Raw genomic sequence first — 24845 nt, forward strand, 5'->3', positions numbered from 1 at the left:
GAATTAAAATAGAAAAAGCAATAAAATCAATCCATACAAATAGACAGAGTTCCTAACCTTAACAATGGAGCTTTAGTTGCTCATGGAATGCGGAATGTAAATTTGTATAGAATTTCCTAATAGAATCCCCCTAATGGAATAGAAGTCTCTCCTTTTTATAACTAATCCTAATTAATTTAAAATCTAATTTCTAAAATTAAAATAATATTTTTTCCTATTTTCAAATTCAAATTTGAATTTAAATCACAATTAATTAACTACTCCGCATCTTGTAACGTGGGGACCACTTGGCTTCACTAGATCTGCGCCTAACTTGGGTGCTAAAATGGGGCCCAGAAATCACCCCCAGCATTTTCTGCGTTTTCTGCACGTGGCGCATGTCACGCGTACGCGTCGATGGTCTTTTTCGCAAGTCACGCGGACGCGTCGGTCACGCGCACGCGTCGCTGAACAAATCTTCAATTCACGCGTACGCGTCAGTCACGCGCACGCGTCGCCATGGATATCTCCAAATCACGTGCACGCGTCAGACACGTGTACACGTCGCTCCTCGCTGCCATCTTCTTTGATTCTTGTGCTACAGAAACTCCATCAAATTATGCCGAATGCTACCTAAAATAAACAAAATTACAAAAGACTCAAAGTAACATCCATATTGGCTAAAAGATAATTAATTCTTTATTAAATTCAACAAATTAGATGCAAATTCACTAGGAAAAGATAGGAAAGATGTTCACGCATCACTTATCAGCAACAAGAAAGCAAGAAATTAACTCAGAATATTTTTAAATTCTTTTTCTCGATACTGCTGTTGCAGGAGCACATTCGAGACATGGAAGGTCAAGAAAGTTTTCCCTAACATATCGAGCTTGAGGAAGTATCACATGATTGTACCTTTTTTTAAAGTCTTTTCACAGATCTGCAAGATCTTTTAATGTGGGATATTCATTTTTCAATCATTCGTCAAGATGACGATGAAGAAAATCATGGCCTTGACTTTTATCCTTCTGGGATGTATTATTTTCAGCCTCAATGGTATCTTCAAGATCCATTGAATCAAGATAGATTTCAACATCTAGTATCCATGATAAATAATTATTTCCAGATATATCAAGAGCATTGAATTTAAGATGAGAGAGTTTCGACATAATAAAAATTTGTTACCTGAGTCTTCCTAAAAATTTGATCAGTCTCGTGTTGATAACGTGTTGTAAAATAAATAAAAGATATACTCAATATAAAATAAAGATGTATAAATAGAAGACTCTAGTATTAATGTAATTAGCTCAATAGAAATTATTCATATATTTATAAGTAGTAACAAAAGAAAAAGAGAGAGAGAAACTATTCGTAGAGAATAAAGAGAGAGAAAGATACTTTTAGTAATATAAAGAAAGAGAGAGGATTTTATTATTGCTGTGTATATTCCCTTTGTCTCAGTACATGTATTTATAGACACATAAAGTTTACGTTTCAAACTTCTTCATTCTAAGAATTTATTTCCTTCAGCATAGGAAAAATGTGCTTCTCATAAATAGGCATCCATCATCCTTATCTATCCATGTCACAGCATGCATAATTCAAAACAGGATTTAAGTCCAAAGAAAGTCCACACAAAATACTAGACAATCATATTCAATATACTAAACAATCATATCCAAAATACTACAATTTTATCTATTCAAGACTTCAACTAAGGTTTAAATCCAGGGATGAGAATGAACTAAAACATTTTTGAAGCTGTTCCGCTATTTATTGCAGTCAGAATTTTTGCAGAAATACTATCAATTAAACTTGTTGATTGTTGTGGTGGGTTTGGCTATGGTGGAGATTGTTCAAGCCTTACAATTAATTGTTTTTTTCTGAATAAAGGCTGAATTCAGTGACTTAACAATAGAGAATTTTGACTGGACTTGAATTAAAATTTTAAATTAGACAGTTGTTGTTGCAGGAGCCTACTATAGCCTTGAGCTTGGGTTGAAAGCCTTATTTGATTCTGAACTAGAATAGGAGGCCTAAATTAGGCTTTGGCATGTCCAAGAGGTCTGAACTGGACTTGGACTTGTCTAGAAGATCTGAACCTTGTGAATTTTATTGTCCTCTTTTTTCTTTCTTTTTTAGCATCATCCAATTAACCTTGCAATATTCATATACAAATTTACTATGATCCACATCCATTTGATATTAAACAAACAAATACAATAGAAACAATATCCTCCATAAATAATTTATGATTGCATGTCTTAAAATTATGTCTAGATTTGTCACACTTGTTGCAAGTCACCGCAAATTTTTTTTTTTTAACTTTATTTGAATTTAGCAGTGGTTCAACAAGATATTTTCTTCTTGCATGTAGTTTTGAACGGCCAATGAGTATCTTAAGTTTGAGTGGAATATGTCTTGATCCTTTTACCCTCTCTCAATATTATTTACTTGGAACTGATTGAACACAATATTAGTATGTAGTATTGAATGAGGTCATTTGCAGCCATGGGTGACAATAGTCTTCAAGCCGCTCATTTCTCCAGGCTATTATAAATATAACATGCACACATGATATTTCTGACACATACAAACAACAACAACAAACTAAATCAGCTAATCCATTTAAAAATCTAAACTACATCTAATCCAAAAAGTTCTATGATTAGGAAGTTTAGATACGACAAGTGAGTTGCCACACATTATATGTACATATGCTCTAACCTAAATTTATTGAGCCATTCCTCCTATCACACTGAACCTCGTATTTGATTCGATCATCATCACCAATTCATTGTGGCAGCCACTTATCACTAGCCTTCTTTAACATTTTTAATTTTTTTGTTGAACTGGTGTAATTTTTTTTTATATCCACTCAAAAAATTTTTGTGATTTGTCATCCTTCTCATAATATAATATCTGAGTTATTCACACATAGTCAATACTGATTTAGCTCTATAATCCACAATCTTTGAGTTCATAATTCACACATGTTATTGGTCAAATTATCTACCTTAGGTCAGTGACTAATCATTAGTTTCAACAATCATAAACAAATAAGCGAAAGCCCCAAAAAGTAACAACAAATAAATAAATAATTCTAAATGTGGCAAAATGTGTCGTGCTCAATAAAATAAGTTGAAAACTATGCTTTGCAAAAGATTAAATAATTTGTTTCAAATAATGAGACCACTATGAAAGAAATTGACAAAGGAATATACTAATTGACAAAAGCATCAACATTTTTTACTTGAGTCGAGAATGTCTCCGCTAACACCAGTTCTCTTGACGACGTCTTCTTTCTTGCTGGTACATTGAAGGAAGAATCGTAACTTTTGTTACTGCAGAGCTAAGACTCTTTGATTTCAGCTTCTCCCTTAAGGTTGGTGGATAAAAACAGAGAGTAACTGAAGATGTTAAGGATAAAGTGAAATAAATATGAAAGAAGGGAATTTCAAAATGATGTCGTCCAACTACAGATATAATATAAATGGATACGTCAATTCACATAATGGAACAACAAAACAACTCCATTTCATTTTATTATATAGACTGACAGAAGGATTTAACGTGTCTAATATCTTATTTTCTAAAAAGTTAATTGTTACTTTTTTTTTTCTATGGTCAAATTTATTCGAAGACAAAATTCTCAAAGACTAATTGTCATTTTACTCTAATTAATAATATCAATAATTGGTCTGATCATCAATTTATTATTATGCTCACAATTTATAATTTTTTTCGGTATGAGTAATTTCGGGTTTGAATTAAATATATATAAAAAAAGGTGGACTGATCTGCTAACTTGTCTTCTAGGGGGAGAGGAGAGCGAGTTCAACTCATATTTTTAAAATACTTACCACACGTTACAACAAGACTTTACCAAATTATAGTTTTTTTTGGATGATATGAGTATCTAAACATACAAGAACTTGCAAAAGGAAAAAAAAAATGTTAAAAACAGGGCCGAGGACCAAATTTTGGTGAACTTGCCATCAAATGCTAGCATGAGCACGACAAAACAATAATGCTAGCATGAGGTCACACATTTTATGTTTCACAATAACTTTGACAAGAAGTATGGCCATTCATAAATAACGAGAAAAATCAAGAAAGCCCAATATTCCTTAGACCAAAAAGATAGGTAATCAAAATTATTAGCATTTTTATTTAAAAAAAAAAGAGTCATTTTAGCATCGAAATATATTGATTTTGACAAAACAGACTTTCATATTTGTTTTTGATAAAGTAAATCCCAAATATCAATTTTATTTGACAAAAATAACTTAATCGTTAACCTATCACTTTTGGCATTTTCGATTTCAGCATGACAATCTCATCATGCCAGAACTATGTTCCATCAAATGATTTCCCTCTCCATTTGTTGCATCTCTTGTGGTTGTTCTCATAAATAGATGCTTTGTTTCTCGTCGACAAAAAATTATTTTCCATTTTTGCTCCACCAACAATGTCTGAAACAAAGCACAACTTCTCAAATCGGGGGTTAGGATTTTTCTGAGTTAATAAGAGTGATTTGATGTTTAAGTGAGTAGAGTCTAAGTAAGCAGTATGTGTCACAGTTAACATTTGGAGCAATGAATTACGATTAGACCATTTTTATATTTAAAATTTGATGATTTTAAATCAAGTTTTTTTTTTGTGATTTCTTTTTGTAATTAGTAGATTTAAAATAAATTAAAAAATGGGTAATAAAAATTGAATTTAGCATTTTTGCTTGTAGTTTCTAAATAATTTTAAATATACTCAAAAAATTTCAAATCAAATGAGTATGTTATTTACTAGATACATAAATCATTTATCACTAATAAAGTGATATACATTTTTTTATACAATTTTAATTTTTCCTTATTTTTCCATATATAACTACAAATCCATTAAAAAAGTAAACCATTATTTTGGGGTAGGGGATGCTATAGAAGACTAAAACCTGCCTAGCAAAAAACTTTTTAAATTTATATAATATTATGAAGATATTTTGAATTTTTAATTAATGATATAATATTTTTTAATATTGTTTTTTTTTTCCAATAAATGTCAAGTGTCTCAACTCTCAATAATATTAGTTAGGCTCTTTGTTAGATTTAGACACATTTGATAACTCTTCTATAACATTATATGTTTAGGAATGGTTCAGAGGTGAATATTTTCAATAGTAAATAATAATATACAATTTATCTATTCCATAATAAAGATAGATATTAGAAAGAGTTTAGTGCACAATTTTCTTCGGATAAAATATTATTTATTATTTATATCTATAAAAATATCTTTTTAATACTTTAATATAAGATTTCTGGGTTATTAGAGAATTTATTTTAAAATTAAGAATATCTGAATTAGAATATAAGATTTTTAATGGTGTGAGATTACAGATTTTATTTTTGATATTGCAGTAGCAACTGTGTTTTTTTAAAATGTGAGTTGATGGGGTGCTATTCTCAAATGCGGAACCGTTTAATTAGATAAATAAAAATCGGACCGTTCGATTCGTGAGAAGTACAAAAATCAAACTGAAGAATTTGTAAAATCGGACCGAAGAATTTCTGTTAAAAATTAAAAAATTTGAAGTATAAAAATCGGACCTTCCGATTTGTGTATCTTCTCCATTTTTAAAAAATACAAAAAATTATAATATTAAGGTATATCACTACTTTTACTTTCATATTAAAAAAAACTGTAAGATTGTATTTAATAATGTAGAATCATTCATTTTTTTATGATTAAATGCGGGTCAAAATTTAACAAAAGTGCTCACCTTCTAGAACTCCTCTATTAGAGAATTTATTTTAAAATCAAGAATATCTGAATTAGAATATAAGATATTTATGGTGTGGACTAATTCTATATTTGTTATTTTTACAGTATTATTATGTAATAATAAAATAAAAAAATGAAAACATGCAGAGTGGATGAGAGACAACATTATCCACTATCCACACATGGCATGGTAGCTTTCACCGTTTGTCTCTGATTGCAAGCAAGGAAGAAATGGCTCTAAGCCTCAACATCCTCTCACTGTGTTCCACTTCCTCTTCAACTTCTAAACCTCATATCAGAACTTCCACTTGTCATCTTTCTCCTTTCACACTCAGCTTCAAGCAACAACAATCTTCTTCTCAGAAGCTGACATTCTCATTGGCTGAATCTGTGTCTGGTGCCACCCTTGCTGCTCTCATCTCTGCTTCTTTGTTCTTTGTTGACCCTGCACTTGCATTCAAGGTCCAATTCCCTAATCACTAACCGTTTCTGATCTGCTTCATAACTTTTGTTAACATTGAAGCTTGTTCAATTCAACCAGGGTGGAGGTCCATATGGCCAAGAGGTCACAAGGGGACAAGATCTCTCTGGCAAGGATTTCAGTGGAAAGACCCTCATCAAGCAAGACTTCAAAACGGTCCAACTTCCTTTTCTTTTTTTATTTTATTTTATTTTTTAATTAATGGAGAATGTGGTTGTTTGTTCTGATGCAACTTACCTTTTGTTATATTGAATGTTACAGTCCATATTGAGACAAGCCAATTTTAAAGGTGCAAAGTTGTTAGGTGCTAGCTTCTTCGATGCTGATTTAACAGGTTTTCCTGCTGCTTACATGTGTATACTATAATGTTTCTTGAAACAACACAAATATTTATATGTTTACATTTTGTTCTCTGCCTATCTTTCTCTCTTGTTGTTGTTATTGTTGTTGTTGTTGTTGTTGTCAGGTGCTGACCTTTCAGATGCTGATCTTAGAAGTGCAGATTTTTCATTGGCAAATGTCACAAAGGTAATGTAATTTTCTTCTACTGATTTGTACCCTTATTCAATCATCTGTCCCTTTGTTAAATCACTTGCAAAAGAGATAAAATTACCAATAAATGCTATCAAATTCAACAAAAGATAAGCAAATTAGGGTTTAGTATATAAGATTAAATGCAGATGAGTCAACTAGTATGGACTGTGGATTCTTCTGCAACTGCTGTTTTGTTAACTCTGCTTCCAGTCACATACCATTAACCCTTCTTTTTATTTAATTAAAGCTGAAAATTTGCTCTACTCTAAGTGATGGGTTTTTTGTTTCTTCAGTCATTTCACAATGCTGATCCTGTTGGCTTCTGCATGGCATGACCAATTTTTGTAGGCAAATTTAAGCAATGCTAACCTGGAAGGTGCACTTGCAACAGGAAATACATCTTTTAAAGGATCAAATATTACCGGAGCAGGTAAGTAATTGCATCACTTATCTATGATAAGCAACTATCTTGAACAGTTACCAAATTTTATTAGTCCTCTCCACCAAACACTAATATCATCAAACTAGGAAGTTCTGTTTGGACTATATCTATGGTCATGCCTGTTGTATTCAAATGACTTTTGTGATTAAAAATCTAAAATATATAGAATCAGTAGGATGCCTGTTCCAAGTGTAGCTTAAAATTACTTAAGAATTCATATCTTAATATGCAGTTAAAAAAAACTTGCAGTAAATTTTGGATACTCAACATGCAGTCTAGATGTTAGAGTATAGAGTAATATACTCATTAATGCAGTGCAAACTAGATGCATAAGTTGGGTTAAATAATAACCTTGTCTGTTATCTTGGTTGGAGCCAGATTTTACTGATGTGCCGCTAAGAGACGATCAACGCGAATATCTGTGCAAAGTTGCAGATGGGTAAAGACTTATGTTATTATACTTTAAGCTCGTTTTATTTTCTGAACATGCTTCATCAAAGTCATCCATAACATAATTTGTTACTGGTAACAGAGTGAACCCAACAACTGGAAACGCTACGCGAGATACATTGCTGTGCAATTAGTATTCCATTGCTGCGGAGTGAGGAGTATATATCTTGAATCAGAGGAGAGGGCTAGATCATGATGCTGCATCCTGAACTGCAACTTTTGAATTTGATATATGTTTTGTTAATTTTAGTTGTGTATAGTACATTGCATAAGTCAGCAACTCGAATTAGTGGGAAAAGACTTGGTTGTAGACTTGTAGTTGTATAACATACTATATATATATCATGCATCCATACCAGAGGTTAATGTATGTTGGGAAAACTCAACACAGGTTTAAATCAAGAACCTGTCTAACAGCGGAAGTACCAAAAATAATTTTCCCACAACCTGTGCAATTAAATAGGCAACACCAAAGATACTCCAAGCAGCAAATATAATGGCAGAAATTAAATAATCAGACACCAGAATTTTAACGTAGGAAAACCCCCAAAAGAGGGACAAAAAATCCACGGGACCTAGTCTAGAAAAATCTTCCACTATCAGAATAATGGGTACACAAACCGTCTTCCTAGTAACACTAGGGCATCTCAACAATCAACAAAATACATCATCAAAACTGATGGAATCAACATAAACCCTCCACAAAAATGGGTATCTCAAATCAGGCAAAAGAGAAGGCAATACAAAAAGCAAGTTATATCCTAATGTTCATCTCTACACCAGGAATAACATATTAAAATTTCATAAGAAATGGAGCAAGTTTACCAAGTCAATGTGATCAAGGTTGGCTTGCCCTTTTTCCCAATTTCCTTCTTCCCTTCGGCGCTGCTTCGTGTTTCTTTTTTCATTCAAAAGAATGAATCTTCTCTCTCTCACCTCTCGTGGCTTATGCCACTTTCTTTCCTTTATTTCTTTTTTTTTTAAGTTGTGTGGGCCCCACTTGATATTGGGGACCCACCAACAAATCTCCCCCTCACCAATTCAAGTGGGGACAGGCTGCTCCACCAAGTCCGCCTTCTCTTTGCAGTAATCAAACTTCACTGCAGGTAAACTCTTAGTCATCATATCTGAACCATTATCATCAGTATGGATCTTCTCAAGTGCATATGACTTCATCTCAAGCGCTTGACGTATCCAATGATACCTCACCTCTATATGCTTCGATCTAGAATGAAACGTCGGATTCTTGCTGAGATGGATAGCACTCTGACTGTCACAAAATAACACAAACTTCTCTTGATTGATGCCTAACTCTTGTAGGAATTTCTTCATCCACAAGAGTTCCTTAGAAGCTTCAACAACAGCACTGTATTCTGCCTCTGTAGTAGACAAAGCAACACATTTCTGAAGTCGAGATTGCCACGACACAGCTCCCCCTGCAAAAGTCATCATATAACCAGAAGTAGACTTCCTTGAATCAAGATCCCCAGCCATATCCGCATCTGTGTAACCATCCAACACAGGTTGGCCACTCCCAAAGCATAAACAAACTCTGGAAGTACCATTAAGGTATCTGAGAATCCACTTCACTGCTTGCCAGTGTTCCTTGCCAGGATTAGAGAGAAACCGACTAACAACTCCAACTGCATGAGCAATATCTGGCCTGGTGCAAACCATAGCATACATCAAACTGCCAACTGCAGATGCATATGGAATCTTCTTCATTTCCGCTTTCTCTTTCTCACTTGTAGGACATTGCTGCGAACTCAGCTTGAAATGACTAGCAAGTGGAGTACTAACAGGTTAATTCATGCTAAACCTCTCTAAAACCTTCTCAATGTACTTCTGTTGTGACAACCACAGTTTCCCATTCTTCCTGTCACGAGTGATACTCATGCCAAGGATTTTCTTTGCAGGACCCAAATCCTTCATAGCAAAGGATCTGTTCAAGTCTTTCTTAAGACTTTCAATCTTCTTAGTGTCATGACCAACAATCAACATGTCATCAACATAAAGCAAGAGAATTATAAAATCACCATCAGAGAATTTCTTAACATATACACAATGATCAGAAGAAGTCTTACTGTACCCATGAGCTTCCATGAAGGAATCAAACTTCGTGTACCACTGCCTTGGCGCTTGCTTCAGCCCATATAAGCTCTTCTTCAACTTGCATACAAGATGCTCCTTTCCTTTAACCTCGAAACCCTCTGGTTCCTCCATATAGATTTCTTTATCTATGTCACCGTGAAGGAATGCAGTCTTCACATCAAGCTGCTCAACCTCTAAATTCAAGCTAGCCGCCAATCCAAGCACAACTCGAATAGAGGACATCTTCACAACTGGAGAGAAAATCTCCTCAAAATCAATACCTTTCTTTTGCTCAAAGCCTTTCACAACCAATCGAGCTTTGTACCTTGGCCGTGAGACACTTTCATCCGCTTTCAATTTGAACACCCATTTATTCTTGAATGCTCTCTTACCCTTCGGCAACTTCACCAATTCAAAAGTATGATTCTCATGCAAGGATTTCATTTCTTCTTGCATGGCCTTCAACCAATCTTCCTTATGCTCATCAGACATAGCTTCCTGGTAGCTCTCTGGCTCCCCAGTCTCAGTGTTCATCACATACTCATGAGGAGAGTATTTCTGAGAAGGATGACGCTCTCTAGTAGATCTTCTCAATTCAGGCTCAACTGGTGGTTCAGGTGGAACTTCAACATCTGGCACCTCAGGTTGAGGTGTAGGTTCATCATGCAAATCATCACCATCATTATCAACTTGTACATCTCCCCCATCAATAGGAGGTCTAGTGGAAGGACCAGGTTCATCATCAACAGAACGTCTAATAGTTACTGTTGGCTTATCTGTCTTCTCAAGATCTTCAATAGTTTGGTCTTCAAGAAAAATCACATCTCGGCTTCTAATTATCTTCTTGCTCACCGGATCCCATAATCTGTAACCAAAGTCTTCGTGACCATAACCCATGAAGATACACTGCTTTGACTTCCCATCAAGTTTAGACCTTTCATCTCTTGGAATGTGAACAAAAGCTCTGCAGCCAAACACTCTCAAGTGACTATAGGAGACATCTTTCCCTCTCCAAACTTTCTCTGGAACATCACCATTTAGTGGAACTGAAGGAGAAAGGTTGATCAAATCTACTGCAGTCCTCATCGCTTCACCCCAAAAGGATTTAGGCAACTTTGCATGAGAGAGCATACACCTGACTCTATCATTGATAGTGCGATTCATTCTCTCTGCAACTCCATTATGTTGAGGAGTCTTAGGAACCGTCTTCTCAAGCTTGATTCCATGTCCTTTACAATACTCTTCAAACGGACCCCTGTATTCACCACCATTATCTGCTCGAACACATTTTAATTTCCTTCCTGTTTCTCTTTCAACACTTGCATGAAAGTGTTTGAAGATACCGAGCACCTGGTCTTTAGATTTCAAAACAAAAGCCCACACTTTTCGAGAATAATCATCAATAAAAGTAACAAAATATGATGCACCACCTAGTGTCTTAGCATCCATAGTGCAAACATCAGTGTGAACTAAATCTAGAACATGTGATCTCCTATGAGGTCCAGAATTATGAAATGATACTCTAGCATGCTTTCCAACAAAACAATGAGTGCAAGTATTTAAAGTTGTACCTTTCACTGGAAGTGAGTGCTTCTTGGCCAAGACGCTTAGTCCTTTCTCGCTCAAGTGACCAAGACGTATATGCCACAAATCAGAAGAGGAATCATCAGCTACATTCACATCTTCTTTGCACAACTTTGCTTGCAACCGGTAGAGAGTAGTGAGACTATTATCTTTTCTAGCAACAATGAGAGCTCCTTTGGTAATCTTGCATTTTCCACTACCAAAGGAAGTGCAATACCCCTCTTGATCCAATGCCTTCACTGAAATGAGATTGAACCGCATATCTGGCGCATGCCTAACATTCTTCAACTGCAACTTGCATCCCATATTAGTTTCAAGCCACATATCACCCATACTAATGATATCACACACTCCTTTATCTCCCAATTTGATCTTGCCAAAATTTCCAGCAGTATAGGAAGTGAAAAATTCACGCTTCGGAGTGACATGACATGAGGCACTAGAGTCCATAATCCAAGTGGAATCATCACAGACAAGATTCACATAATTTTCATCATATGTGATAAGAACATCTTCATAAACAATAGCAGCAGTTTCTTTATCACTATCTTTACTTTTGTCTTCGTTTCTTCCCCTTGATTGTTCTCTTTTCAAGAACCTACAATACCTCTTGATATGCCCCGGCTTGCCACAATGGTGACAAATAAACTCTTTTCTTGGCTTGTACTTTCCTCTTGACTTGCTTCGACTCTCTGACCTGTCAAAACTGTGAGGTTTTTTACTTTGACTTCTCCCCCGTGACTCTGAAACAAGTGCTTCTGACTGTGAGGAGGCATTAGTCAAACCTCGCTCTCTTCTTCTGGCTTCTTCATTCAACATGCTCTCTTTAACCATTGTTAACGTCAACTTCCCATTTGGAGCTGAGTTAGTCAGTGTCACAACCAGAACTTCCCAACTATCAGGCAAAGAGCTCAACAACAACAAGGCTTGCAACTCATCATTCAAAGTGATTTCATTATTTGTCAGTTGGTTCACCGTCTCCTGAAAAATACTCAAGTGCTCCGGCATTGATTTACCTTCAACATACTTCATATTGACAAGCTTCCTAATCAAGAATGCTTTGTTTTGCACATTCTTCCTCTCATATAACTCCTTCAATTTCTTCCACATCTTCTCAGCATTCGTTTCGGTGTCAACATGTGGATACACACTAAGATCAAGCCATTGCCTAATCAAAGCAACTGCCTTCCGATTCAGTTTCTTCCATTCAGCATCGGATTTAGTACCTTTGGATTTATCCCCTTCCACAGGATCATACAAATCATTGCTATACAGCATATCTTCCATGAGGGTCTTCCAAATTGAATAATTTTGGGAATTCAATTTGACCATATTCGGTCCATAAGTATTTTCCTCCATTTAATCAGCACAAAAATAAACAACCAAAGCTCTGGATACCACTTTGTTGGGAAAACTCAACACAGGTTTAAATCAAGAACCTGTCTAGCAGCGGAAGTACCAAAAATAATTTTCCCACAACCTGTGCAATTAAATAGGCAACACCAAAGATACTCCAAGCAGCAAATATAATGGCAGAAATTAAATAATCAGACACAAGAATTTTAACGTAGGAAAACCCCCAAAAGAGGGACAAAAAACCCACGGGACCTAGTCCAGAAAAATCTTCCACTATCCGAATAATGGGTACACAAACAGTCTTCCTAGTAACACTAGGGCATCTCAACAATCAACAAAATACATCATCAAAACTGATGGAATCAACATAAACCCTCCACAAAAGTGGGTATCTCAAATCAGGCAAAAGAGAAGGCAATACAAAAAGCAAGTTATATCCTAATGTTCATCTCTACACCAGGAATAACATACTAAAATTTCATAAAAAATGAAGCAAGTTTACTAAGTCAATGTGATCAAGGTTGGCTTGCCCTTTTCCCCAATTTCCTTCTTCCCTTCGGCGCTGCTTCGTGTTTCTTTTTTCATTCAAAAGAATGAATCTTCTCTCTCTCACCTCTCGTGGCTTATGCCACTTTCTTTCCTTTATTTCTTTTTTTTTTAAGTTGTGTGGGCCCACTTGATATTGGGACCCACCAACAATGTATTAGTCTCTTTGATTATCCATATTCTATGTAGTTTTCATAGTAAAATTGTGCACTAGAAACACTTTTTTTTTATAAGACAAATTTATGGTGGTACCATCTGAACCACGTGAAGGAGTTCATCCTAGCCTTGGTCTGTCAGAAAAGGTTTCTGCACTATAACGATAGCTGAAGTTTGGGCTATCTATTAGGTTCTTTCATTCTATGTATGAGTAAGGAACTTCAGTTATAGGAAGTAGGAACGTCCACTGGAGTGTGATTCTAGATGATCATGGAGCTATTACCTTTGCTTGTTTATTCTAACAGAGAAATGATGGTGGCTGGTGATCATTGATTGGCAAGTAAATACTAGATGTATTAGATTTTTGTATGACACTGCAAATCTAGATCCTCTAAAAATAATGAATTTGGATCCTCTAAATTTTAAATTTTTACTTTAGAGTATAAAGTGTGATATCTCACATTTGAATGGTTTTTCTCTCATATTTTCTCTTGGTCCTATTTATAAAATAAATAGTGAAAAATCACACTTTACTCTCTAGAGTAAAATTCAAAATTTAGAGGATCCAAATCAAAAAATAATAATGAATAATAATAAAATAAAAGAGTAATCATTAGTGGATCAATAATTTAAAAATTTTATTGCAATTAGTTCCATACTTCCTTATCAAATAATATAAACTGATTATATTTTTTCACTTTTATTATTTTTACAAAATTTTTTATTCACTTTATAAGATCTCTAAACTCAACAACAACAACAATAATAATAATGGTGCATTAATTGATATATGATGCACGGACACTGATACAGACACATAACACGCTGATACGCGAATTTTAAAATCTTACATGACATGGGACACGTATACATATAAAATATAAAGTATTTTTTAGATAAATTGTAATGATATTTTGATATTTTATTGATATTAAGATATAAATTATTTTTTTAATTATTTTTAATGTCTTATTTTAAATATATGAAGTATTTAAAATATTTTTTATTTTAATAAATAATAATATATACTATATTTAAATTTATTTTAAAAATATATGTTAAGAATAAGACTGGACACGCTGACACATAATGGTATTTAAGTGTGTCCAGGCGTGTTCGGAGAAGAATTTTTTATTTTTTATTAAGACATGGTTGGACACAGCAGATACGCGTATCGGACGAGTGTCGGTAAGTGTTGTGTCCGAAATGTGTCCGACACACTGATACGACAACCCAGCGAAGTGTTCGTGTTTCATAGATATCAGTAAAGTATCGTTTTTGTCCCTAACGTTTAGTGTAAGTCCCAACATTGTTCATAACGTTTAAATCGTTCTATTTAAGTCCCTAACATTTCAAAATTGTCTAAATGTTGTCTTGCCGTTAGAGATCTAACAAAATTGACGGTGGTACAAAATTGAGATGATTTTGAAACGTTAGAAACTTACATAGAACGAAAAATGTTTGGGAAAAAAATGATACATAGAAATAAATTTTAATTTTATCCTTCACTAATATCAATCTTTTACGGTGCATAGTTATTCAATTATTTTTTAATTACATCTAAGTAAATTACACTTAATTACATTATTTTGATTCTAAATAAATTTATTTTATTTTTATAATTTTACTCTTAAATTTTTTACTCATCATAAAATTTTTGTAGAATGACTAGAATCACATTACTTTATTGTATGTGTATCATTTTTTCCCCACAAGTTTATATACTAGTCATTTTACAATTGTATAATGAGTAAACATTTTTAAGAGCAAAATTATAAAAAAATAAATTTATTTAGAATAAAAGTAATGTGATTAAGTGTAATTTACTTAGATGTGATTAAAAAAATAATTGAATAACTATGTACTGTAAAAAATTAATATTATTAACGGATAAAATTAAAATTTATTTCTATGTATCGCTTTTGTCTCCAACATTTTCGTCATATTTAAGTCCATAACGTTTTAAAATTGTCTCAATTTTATTCCACTGTCAATTCTGTAAACAGATTCTTAACGGCAGAACAATATTGAGTCAATTTTGAAACGTTAGAGACTTAAATAAGACTATTTAAACATTAGAAACAACTTTAAAACTTACCCCAAACGTTAGTCAAAAACAATACTTTACTCTTGATAAATTTTACACAAACCATTACAAGTAGAAGTAATCTTCTAATAATGAGTTTGGAATACCTGAATATCTTAGGTTTAAACATTATAGCCAAAGTACCAAAAAATAAAGAGTAAACACTCAATTTGGTTCTTGTCTTTTTTTATAAAGGGCAAAACGATTTTGTCTAAAAAAACGGGGACACTTCGACCCTCACTTTTTTTATTTGGAAATAATACGATCTCTTTATTAAAAAAATTCGTTAAATAATAATAAAAATTAGTTTTGTGGGGATTTTATTTATATTTTGCGAAGGTTTAACAAACTATTAATAAGTTTATTTTTGAAAAATTTCTTCACCAATGGTGGTTAAATGAAGAAAAATCATTGATGAAAATGATGTCACAAAAAAAAAGTAATTGTAGTACAAATACCTTTAAAGGAAGAAAATAAGAAATGAAAGAAGAGAACTTTAATGTTAATAATATTGGTATTGGTGATGATGATAGTAGAGGAGAAAATGATGATGATAAAGTAATAAAAGTAATATAGATAGGAGTAATAATAATGAAGACGAGGAAGGTATTAGTAGTAATTGGTTAAATTGTTGAAAAAAAATTTGTGGAGGTTTAAAACATCTTTCACAAAATATAAATAAAACCCCCACAAAACTAATTTTTATTATTATTTAACGAATTTTTTAATAGATAAATTGTATTGTCCCAAGATAAAAAAGTTGAGAGTCGAAGTGTCCATTTTTTTAGATAGAAATCGCTTTGTCTTTCATGAAAATTGATAAGAACCGAATTTGATATTTACTAAAAAATAAATAAAGTTTTACATTGAAGATAATTTAATATTTTAATTATGTATAGATAGATCATGAAAACAAATTCCCGAGATGACACAGGCCATCGTAAACAAGAGAGTATGAGTAATTTGGAGTCAGTAGAAGGGTAGATAAGCAAATTCAAATCCAAACAACAGAAAGAAGAAAGTGTATGAGTAGAGTAATTTGGAGTTAGTAGAAGGGTACATAAGCAAATTCAAATCCAAATAACAGAAAGAAGAGAGAGAAAGAGAGTGAGAGAGAGAGAAGGCCCCGACAAGAGCAGGGAAGGGGAGCTTCTCAGCAGAACTCCCCATCGCACATGATTCCCAATTCCACACTCCATTAACAGCCAATACAATCTCGCCACCGCCACCACCACCACCACCACTACCAGCTCCAATTTGCATCCTCCACTTGTTTTCACCGTAAGTTTCTTTTCATTCTTCTCCTTCTTTGGCTCCGTTGGGCATTGCCATTGTGAGAAAATTTTTAACCTTGATATAGTCCTAGATACCCCTTTGTATTCAACTTTAAGAATTTTGATCTAATTCTGAATGGGTCTCGTTGGTCCAATGAATTAGATCATTATTAATGTGCTATGGGGATTTGTCAACGGAAATGGGTTTAATCATAAGGTTCAGATTTAATGTTAGATCTAAGGTTTATTTATATTTACATAAAATTTGTGTTTTTCAGGCAATTTGATTCATTTAATGTTATATGTTTGGAGTTGTGTTATGGATACATCTGAATTGATTTCCGTCCTGAAATGGGTTAATTTTGTCACAGTTACTATTATTTTGGCGTGCAACGTCTTTTCCTCTGTTGTGATCTTTCATGTCCCAGTGTGGTCCTCTAAATAACGCCTTCAGATTTCAAAGTTCACCCATGAATTTTCATCTTTGGGTTAAAGGAACCAAATTCTCATTCATAATCTCAAACCTAACATCAGTAAATGAGTGGTTTTACTTATACAGCTCTTTGTTGTTTTTTTCCTCTTCTCGTTTTTAAACCAAGACAAGGGGAGTTGCTGGATTTTACTTGGTAGTGGAAACTTAAAATGTTATTGCTGGTTATAGATATAGATATTCTGTTATTCTCTGCTACTGATCTTTTCTGTGGCCTAAACATTCTGTGCCCTTATTAAGGATAAGGCATGAAAACATTGTCCAGTTACTATATTGATGGAGTAGTCAGTGAGTCAATTTTTAGGGGAAATTGTATGTGTACTTTATATGGTCTATTTATAGATATTAACTAGGCGTACTACCTGCGTTGAATTTTGATTATGTGTTAACCCTGCTTTTAAAACCCTTATCACTCTCCTGATTGTCTCTTTCAACATATTGTTTTTCCTAGGGTTTTCGTTAATCTCAGTGTTCTTCTGGTAAATGTCAAGCTGGTTCATTTGGAAAAATGGGACATCTAAAGATGCAGATGGAAACTGGTATCAATGCAATAGAGGATCAATTTGGGTATACTAATAGAAATAGTATAGCATGCATGATCAATGCTGAAATTGGCGCTGTTTTGGCGGTCATGCGAAGAAATGTTAGATGGGGGGTTCATTATATGGCAGATGATGACCAATTGGAGCACTCTCTTGTTAAGTCGTTAAAGGAATTAAGGAGGCAAATCTTTTCATGGCAAGGTCAATGGCATTCCATCAACCCAGTCTTGTATCTCCAGCCTTTCTTGGATGTAATTAAATCAGACGAAACTGGTGCACCAATCACAGGTGTTGCTCTCTCATCTGTTTACAAGATCTTAACCCTTGATGTGATAGATCAAAACACGGTCAACATTGAGGATGCCATGCACTTGGTGGTTGATGCTATCACAAGTTGCAGATTTGAGGTGACTGATCCTGGATCAGAAGAAGTGGCATTGATGAAGATATTACAAGTTCTTCTAGCATGTGTGAAATGTAAAGCATCGGCTACGCTGAGTAACCAACACATTTGCACCATAGTAAATTCTTGTTTCCATATAGTTCATCAAGCAGGAACCAAAAGTGAGCTGTTACAGCGGATAGCACGGTACACTATGCATGAACTTGTAAGGTGTATATTTTCTCACCTTCAGGATATTGAGAACACAGAGCATTTGTTGATAAATGAGAGATCTCCTTTAAAACAAGAGGTATAAGATTCATGTTACTTTTGGGTTGCATTTGTCGCTTTTTCATGCAATTTTGTGTCACTTGCTGTCAGCTGTAAAACTTGAATGGAAAAAAAGTCGGAGTTTTGCTTGGAGAGAAGATTTTTATTTATGCTGGATTTTTGTTTGTGCTGTTCTTTATAATCTGCAGCTTAAAAAACTGTGAAATTGTTCAAAAATGAAATCTTCCTTAACTTATTTAATCCTCCCTCCCCTCCTCTCCTCCATAAAAGAAAAACTTAGTCACTCTGCTTACATTATAAAATTTTTTAGTTTCCAATAACTTGTTCACGACAAATTTTATGGTGTTTGACCAGTTAATTATGTTCGTGGATTGGGTCTATAGAATTGCATAAAATGGACTTAGATCCCTCTTGCTGCTTTCCCTTCAGATGCAGCACAGCAAAAATAAGAAAGGGTCTATTTGACCTAGAAATATTTTATGTGGCTTGTGGATTGTCTGGAACTTACTAGGAAACAAGGAAAAATCCTTTAAAAAGTATTTATTTTGAAAATGATAGTTGTATACCAAAAGACAATATACAACTATGATTGACACCCAGCTGTTCTGTAGCACTTTCATGCATCTCCAAGAAAAGGAGAAAAGAAAACAAAGTAACGTAGTTACTGATTTTCAAAGTCAGGACATGCATAAATTGTAATTTAATCACTGGTTTATTTATTTATCTTCAGACCAGTGGACAAAACAATGAGAGCACTGTATTTAGCAGACTGTTGGAGAATGGGAGCCAGAATTCTTCATATGATGGTGAACCACTAGGAATTTCTTCCGGTATTGCAAGTGCTGTAACGTCAACTGTAATGGATGAAAACTCAGCTTTTGCTAGCAATGGCAACGAGACTGATCCACATGAATTACAGCTTATGTCTGAACCATATGGGGTTCCCTGTATGGTGGAGATATTTCACTTCTTGTGTTCTTTGTTGAATGTTGTTGAGCATATGGGAATGAATCCTAGATCAAACACAATAGCATTTGATGAAGATGTACCTCTTTTTGCCTTAACTTTGATCAATTCAGCCATAGAGTTGGGAGGACCTTTCTTTCGCCGTCACCCGAGATTGCTGAGCTTAATTCAGGATGAATTATTTCGCAACCTTATGCAATTTGGTTTGTCAATGAGCCCTCTTGTACTTTCAATGGTGTGCAGCATTGTTCTTAATTTGTATCATCATCTTCGTAAGGAACTCAAGTTACAGCTGGAAGCATTTTTTTCTTGTGTAATTTTGAGGCTTGCACAAAGCAAATATGGGGCTTCATATCAGCAACAGGAGGTTGCCATGGAGGCCCTTGTTGATTTTTGCAGGCAAAAAACATTCATGGTAGAGATGTATGCTAATTATGACTGTGATATAACTTGTAGTAATGTCTTTGAAGACATTACTAACTTGTTGTCCAAAAGTGCATTTCCTGTGAACAATCCATTGTCTTCCATGCATATTCTTGCTTTGGATGGTCTTATTGCTGTCATGCAGGGAATGGCTGAAAGGATAGGCAATGGATATGTAAGTTCCGAGCGTTCTCCTGTGAATTTGGAACAGTATATTCCTTTCTGGCTGGAAAAATGTGAAAATTATGGTGATCCAAATGATTGGGTTCCTTTTGTCTTCCGAAGAAAGTACTTCAAGAAAAGATTGATGATAGGGGCTGATCACTTCAATCGCGATGTTAAGAAAGGCCTTGAATTTCTCCAAGGAACACATCTTTTACCTGATAAACTTGATCCCCAAAGTGTTGCCTGCTTTCTCAGATACACTGCTGGGTTGGATAAGAATCTAATTGGTGATTACCTAGGAAATCACGATGAGTTCTGTGTTCAGGTTCTTCATCAATTTGCCAGAACATTTGACTTCCAAGGCATTACCTTAGACAAAGCCCTGCGTATATTTTTGGAGAGTTTTAGGCTTCCTGGAGAATCACAGAAGATACATAGGGTGCTCGAAGCTTTCTCTGAGAGATATTTTGAGCAATCACCAGATGTTCTTGTTAACAAGGATGCTGCTCTCGTGTTATCCTACTCAATTATAATGCTTAATACGGATCATCACAACGTTCAGGTCAAAAAGAAGATGACGGAAGAGGATTTCATCAGGAATAACAGGCTTATTAATGGTGGGAAGGACCTCCCACGTGAATTCCTGTCAGAGATTTATCATTCCATTTGTAAGAATGAAATCCGCACAACCCCTGAACCGGGTTTTGGATTTCCTGAAATGACCCCAAGTCGGTGGATTTCTCTAATGCACAAGTCCAGAAAGACTGCTCCATTTATTGTATCTGATTCCAGAGCAGACCTTGATTATGATATGTTTGCCATATTGTCAGGCCCAGCAATTGCTGCCATTTCGGTGGTATTTGATAATGCTGAAAATGAAGAGATATATCAAACTTGTATCGATGGATTCTTAGCTGTTGCGAAGATATCAGCTCACTATCATCTTGCAAATGTAATTGATGATTTGGTTGTGTGCCTTTGCAAGTTCATTACCATTTTGGATCCATTCTCAGTTGAGGAATCTGTCCAAGCCCTGGGAGATGACACAAAAGTAAGAATGGCACTTGAGACAGTTTTTGCTATTGCAAATAGCTATGGTGATTACATCCGTGCAGCAGGGTGGAGAAATATTCTTGATTGCATCTTAAGATTGCACAAGTTAGGCCTTCTTCCTACTCGTTTGGTGAGTGATGCAGCTGAGGAGTCAGAGCTTTCTGCAGAATCCGGACATGGAAAACTTAATTCCAACTTGTCGTCATCAACTCAACTTCCATCTATTAGTACTCCAAAGAGATCATCTGGACTGATGAGTAGGTTTAGTCAACTCTTATATCTTGGCACTGAAGAGCCTAGATCAGTACCAACTGCAGAAGAACTTGTTGCTCATCAGCAGGCTGTACAAATAATTCAGAAGTGTCACATTGATACTGTATTCACTGAGAGTAAATTTCTGCAAGCTGAATCTCTATTGCTGCTTGCAAGAGCACTCATTAATGCTGGAGGTCAACCTCGAAAAGGTAACAGCATCTCTGGGGATGAAGATACTTCAGTTTTCTGCCTGGAGTTACTAGTAGCAATCACATTGAATAATAGAGACAGAATTGGACTTCTATGGAAGGATGTTTATGAGCACATATCCAATATTGTTCAGTCAACTGTGACGCCTTGCGTACTGATAGAAAAGGCCGTTTTTGGGCTTCTAAGGATTTGCCATCGCTTACTTCCATACAAAGAGAGCATTGCTGATGAACTTTTGAGGTCCCTGCAACTTGTCTTGAAACTTGATGCTCGGGTTGCAGATATATATTATGAGCAGATTACTCAAGAAGTCAGTCGGCTTGTAAAGGCAAATGCTTCTCATGTCAGATCTCAGATAGGATGGCGGACAATTACATCACTTCTTTCCTTCACTGCTCGGCACCAGGAATCGTCTGAGGCTGGATTTGATACACTGCTGTTCATTATGTCTGACGGGGCCCACTTGCTTCCTGCAAATTATGTTCTTTGTGTCGATACTGCAAGGCAGTTCGCTGAGTCCCGTTTAGGACAGGTAGAACGGTCTGTGGTTGCGCTAGATCTTATGGCTGGTTCTGTCAATTGTTTAGAGAAGTGGACTAGTGATGCTAAGCAGGCAGCAAAAGATGAGGAAGTGGAGAAGATGTTGAAGGACATTGTGGAAATGTGGTTGAGGCTAGTGCAGGGAATAAAGAAGGTATGTTTGGACCCAAGAGAGGAGGTTAGAAATCATGCTCTGTTGTCTCTGCAGACATGCCTGACAGGAGCTGTTGGGATTCATGTCCCACCTGATTTGTGGTTACAGTGTTTCGATCAAGTGATTTTCACTGCAGTGGATGATCTGCTTGAAATCGCTGAGGAATACTATCAAAAGGAATACCGGAACATGGAAGGGACACTTATTCTTGTGTTGAAGCTCTTGTCTAAGGTTTTCCTCCAGTCACTCCCCAAACTATCACAATTGACAGATTTCTCAAAACTATGGGTCGCTGTGCTAGATCGGACAGAAAAATATATGAAAGCAAAAATTAGGGGAAGGAGAACTGAGAAGCTTCAAGAGCTTGTGCCTGAGCTCCTGAAGAACACTTTGCTTGTCATGAAATCACAGGGCATACTTTTACCGAGCAGTGGCGCTGGTGAAAATAGTTTGTGGGAACTGACATGGCTACATATGAAGAATATTGCTCCATCATTGCAGTCTGAGGTGTTCCCTGCTCCAGAGCTTCAGCAGGCACTGCATAAACAGATTGAAGCCGATGGCGCAAACACTTCTGTTTCTTCAAATGAAACAGTGAGCCAAGATGGTGCTGCTGTTGGTTCCTAGGCTACCTGAGTTGGCTTTTTCAATGCTTGCCGCTACGAACCCGCAATATCAGTCCTTGATAGGTTTTCCTGTTTCTATCTTGGGTTGTTTGGGTTCTGAAGCTGACTCTGCATAATGTGACAGATATTGGAACTAGTTAATGAGGCCAAATCTGAGAATTAAAGTTGCCTGTGATTTTGGTATTCCTCTTGAACTAGTGGGTAATAGAATAGTGGGAGTTTTGGTTGGAGATACATGTTATATAAATATAGTGCTTACCTTCCCTTCCCTTCCCTTATTGAGTGCTTGTAAAGATGAGAACTCTTCTTTGTTTCAACAAGTACACAGGAAATTATCCTCAAGTATTACTGTCTTGCTAATTTGACAGATCTTGAGATTTATGTTTCCTCTTGGCTCTAGCTAGTAGCTGCTACATGTATGTTACTCGGTATGATAATGTTGCAAACAACACAAGTTTTGAATTGATCTAAAGGAATATTAAATCATTCAATCAATATTAGGACTACTTTTTTTTTAGGGCAATTTACGCATCTAAATTGTTTGAGCCCCAATATTACGCAAATACATTGTTTCCAAATTCAATACGCAAATGCGCAGCAGCGGTTTATAGGTGTGCATAAACCGCTACTACCTGTCGCGGTTTATGTGTGGGAGTGTGTGAGTGTAAACCGCTGCTGCCAGCAGCGGTTTACGTGTGTGTGTGAGTGTAAACCGCTACTGGCAGTAGCGGTTTACGTGTGATGGGTTGAATGGGGCTGCCTATATAAACCATAGAGGGGCCAAATGTGGAGAGGTAGAGTGTTATTCATAAATGGAGGGGGAGGATAGTTTTGTGACTCTGGTTCACTACTTTAGAAAAATTCAAAAGAGCAAAAGGCATGGTGAAAAATTCACAGATAGAGAACCGCTTAGTGTTTTTATCCGATCGTCGAATACATTGGCGGAGATTAAGCAAAGCATATTACGGAAGCTCGGTACGTGCGGGACGAAGTGGGATATGAGATATGAGACCTTCGTGATCGGGTCGGATGAAGACTTGCAGGTCTTGTTTCACTGCAGGCGTAGTTTTTCGGAGGTGAGGGTAACTGAGTTGTTTGCGAAGTTGGAAGATGGTGTGGATAGCTCTAGGGCATCGGCACCTAATCCTCAGTCGACCCCAGCTGGTGGTGCATCAACATCGATACCTGTGGTAGTAGTGGCAGTTCTGAATGCGGAGCCCAAACGTGCTGAGGCTGTTCATGCATATGTTGGTCCTGTTGTTCCTGGTTTTGAATGCGATGCCGGACCGGATCGAATTGAGAATGCACTGTTTGACGATGATTCGTATGGGGAGCCTGTCGATATTGGTGGGGACAGTGATGATGATATTCCAAGAGGTGGATGTTCAGCCCATGGAGGTTCCGGTTCTGCAACACAGGAGTACCCTCCCCACATCTCTTCTTTGAACTTGGAAGCCATCGGCCAACAACAGAATGCTGATGCAACATTCGATGGGCAGGGGATGCATGATGGGACATCTATGACTGAATTTCAGATTGGCCAATACTTCCAGAGTAAAGAGGAAACCGTGTTGAGTGTAAAAGATTACAGTATTCGGCGTGGAGTTGAGTACAAGGTTATGGAGTCCGACAATCTGAAATACCAAGGGAGATGCAAGGAGTTTGGTAACGGGTGCACGTGGTTGATTCGGATAGTCATGCGGAAAAAGAAGAGCACATGGGAAGTTAGGAGGTACAACGGTCCGCACACGTGTATGGCCACATCGATATCAAGCGACCACAAGCAGCTTGATTATCATGTCATCTGTGCGAGAATCTATCCATTGGTTCGAGCTGATGCGTCGGTGTCTATTAAGGTGTTGCAAGAGGCAACGGAGGCGACTTATGGATTCAGGCCTAGTTATCGGAAGGTGTGGTTGGCGAAGTAGAAGGCAGTAGCGCAAATATATGGCGATTGGGAGGAGTCATATGCTGATCTGCCTCGGTGG

General features: G+C 35.9%; 3 protein-coding genes across 3 annotated transcripts; all 3 read left to right on the forward strand.

The window, feature by feature from the left end:
• The first annotated feature begins 5897 nt into the window (after positions 1-5897).
• On the forward strand, positions 5898-8037 carry LOC130969933 (thylakoid lumenal 15 kDa protein 1, chloroplastic). Its single transcript, XM_057895856.1, has 7 exons — positions 5898-6222; positions 6302-6397; positions 6503-6575; positions 6708-6769; positions 7124-7205; positions 7596-7656; positions 7750-8037. The coding sequence occupies exons 1-7, from the start codon at positions 5992-5994 to the stop codon at positions 7799-7801; spliced, it is 657 nt and encodes a 218-aa protein (XP_057751839.1). The 5' UTR covers positions 5898-5991; the 3' UTR covers positions 7802-8037.
• An 8541-nt stretch (positions 8038-16578) lies between these two features.
• Positions 16579-23352, forward strand: LOC130968026 (ARF guanine-nucleotide exchange factor GNOM-like). The gene is made up of 3 exons (XM_057893102.1): positions 16579-16767; positions 17702-18484; positions 19196-23352. The coding sequence occupies exons 2-3, from the start codon at positions 17759-17761 to the stop codon at positions 22856-22858; spliced, it is 4389 nt and encodes a 1462-aa protein (XP_057749085.1). The 5' UTR covers positions 16579-16767; positions 17702-17758; the 3' UTR covers positions 22859-23352.
• Positions 23353-23669: 317 nt separating this feature from the next.
• On the forward strand, positions 23670-24785 carry LOC130967036 (uncharacterized). The gene has a single exon (XM_057891858.1). It carries the CDS (start codon positions 23670-23672, stop codon positions 24783-24785), a length of 1116 nt encoding a protein of 371 aa, XP_057747841.1.
• Positions 24786-24845: the final 60 nt, after the last annotated feature.

Source organism: Arachis stenosperma, chromosome 3 (genome assembly GCF_014773155.1).
Source record: "Arachis stenosperma cultivar V10309 chromosome 3, arast.V10309.gnm1.PFL2, whole genome shotgun sequence".
Classification (NCBI taxonomy): Eukaryota; Viridiplantae; Streptophyta; class Magnoliopsida; order Fabales; family Fabaceae; genus Arachis; species Arachis stenosperma.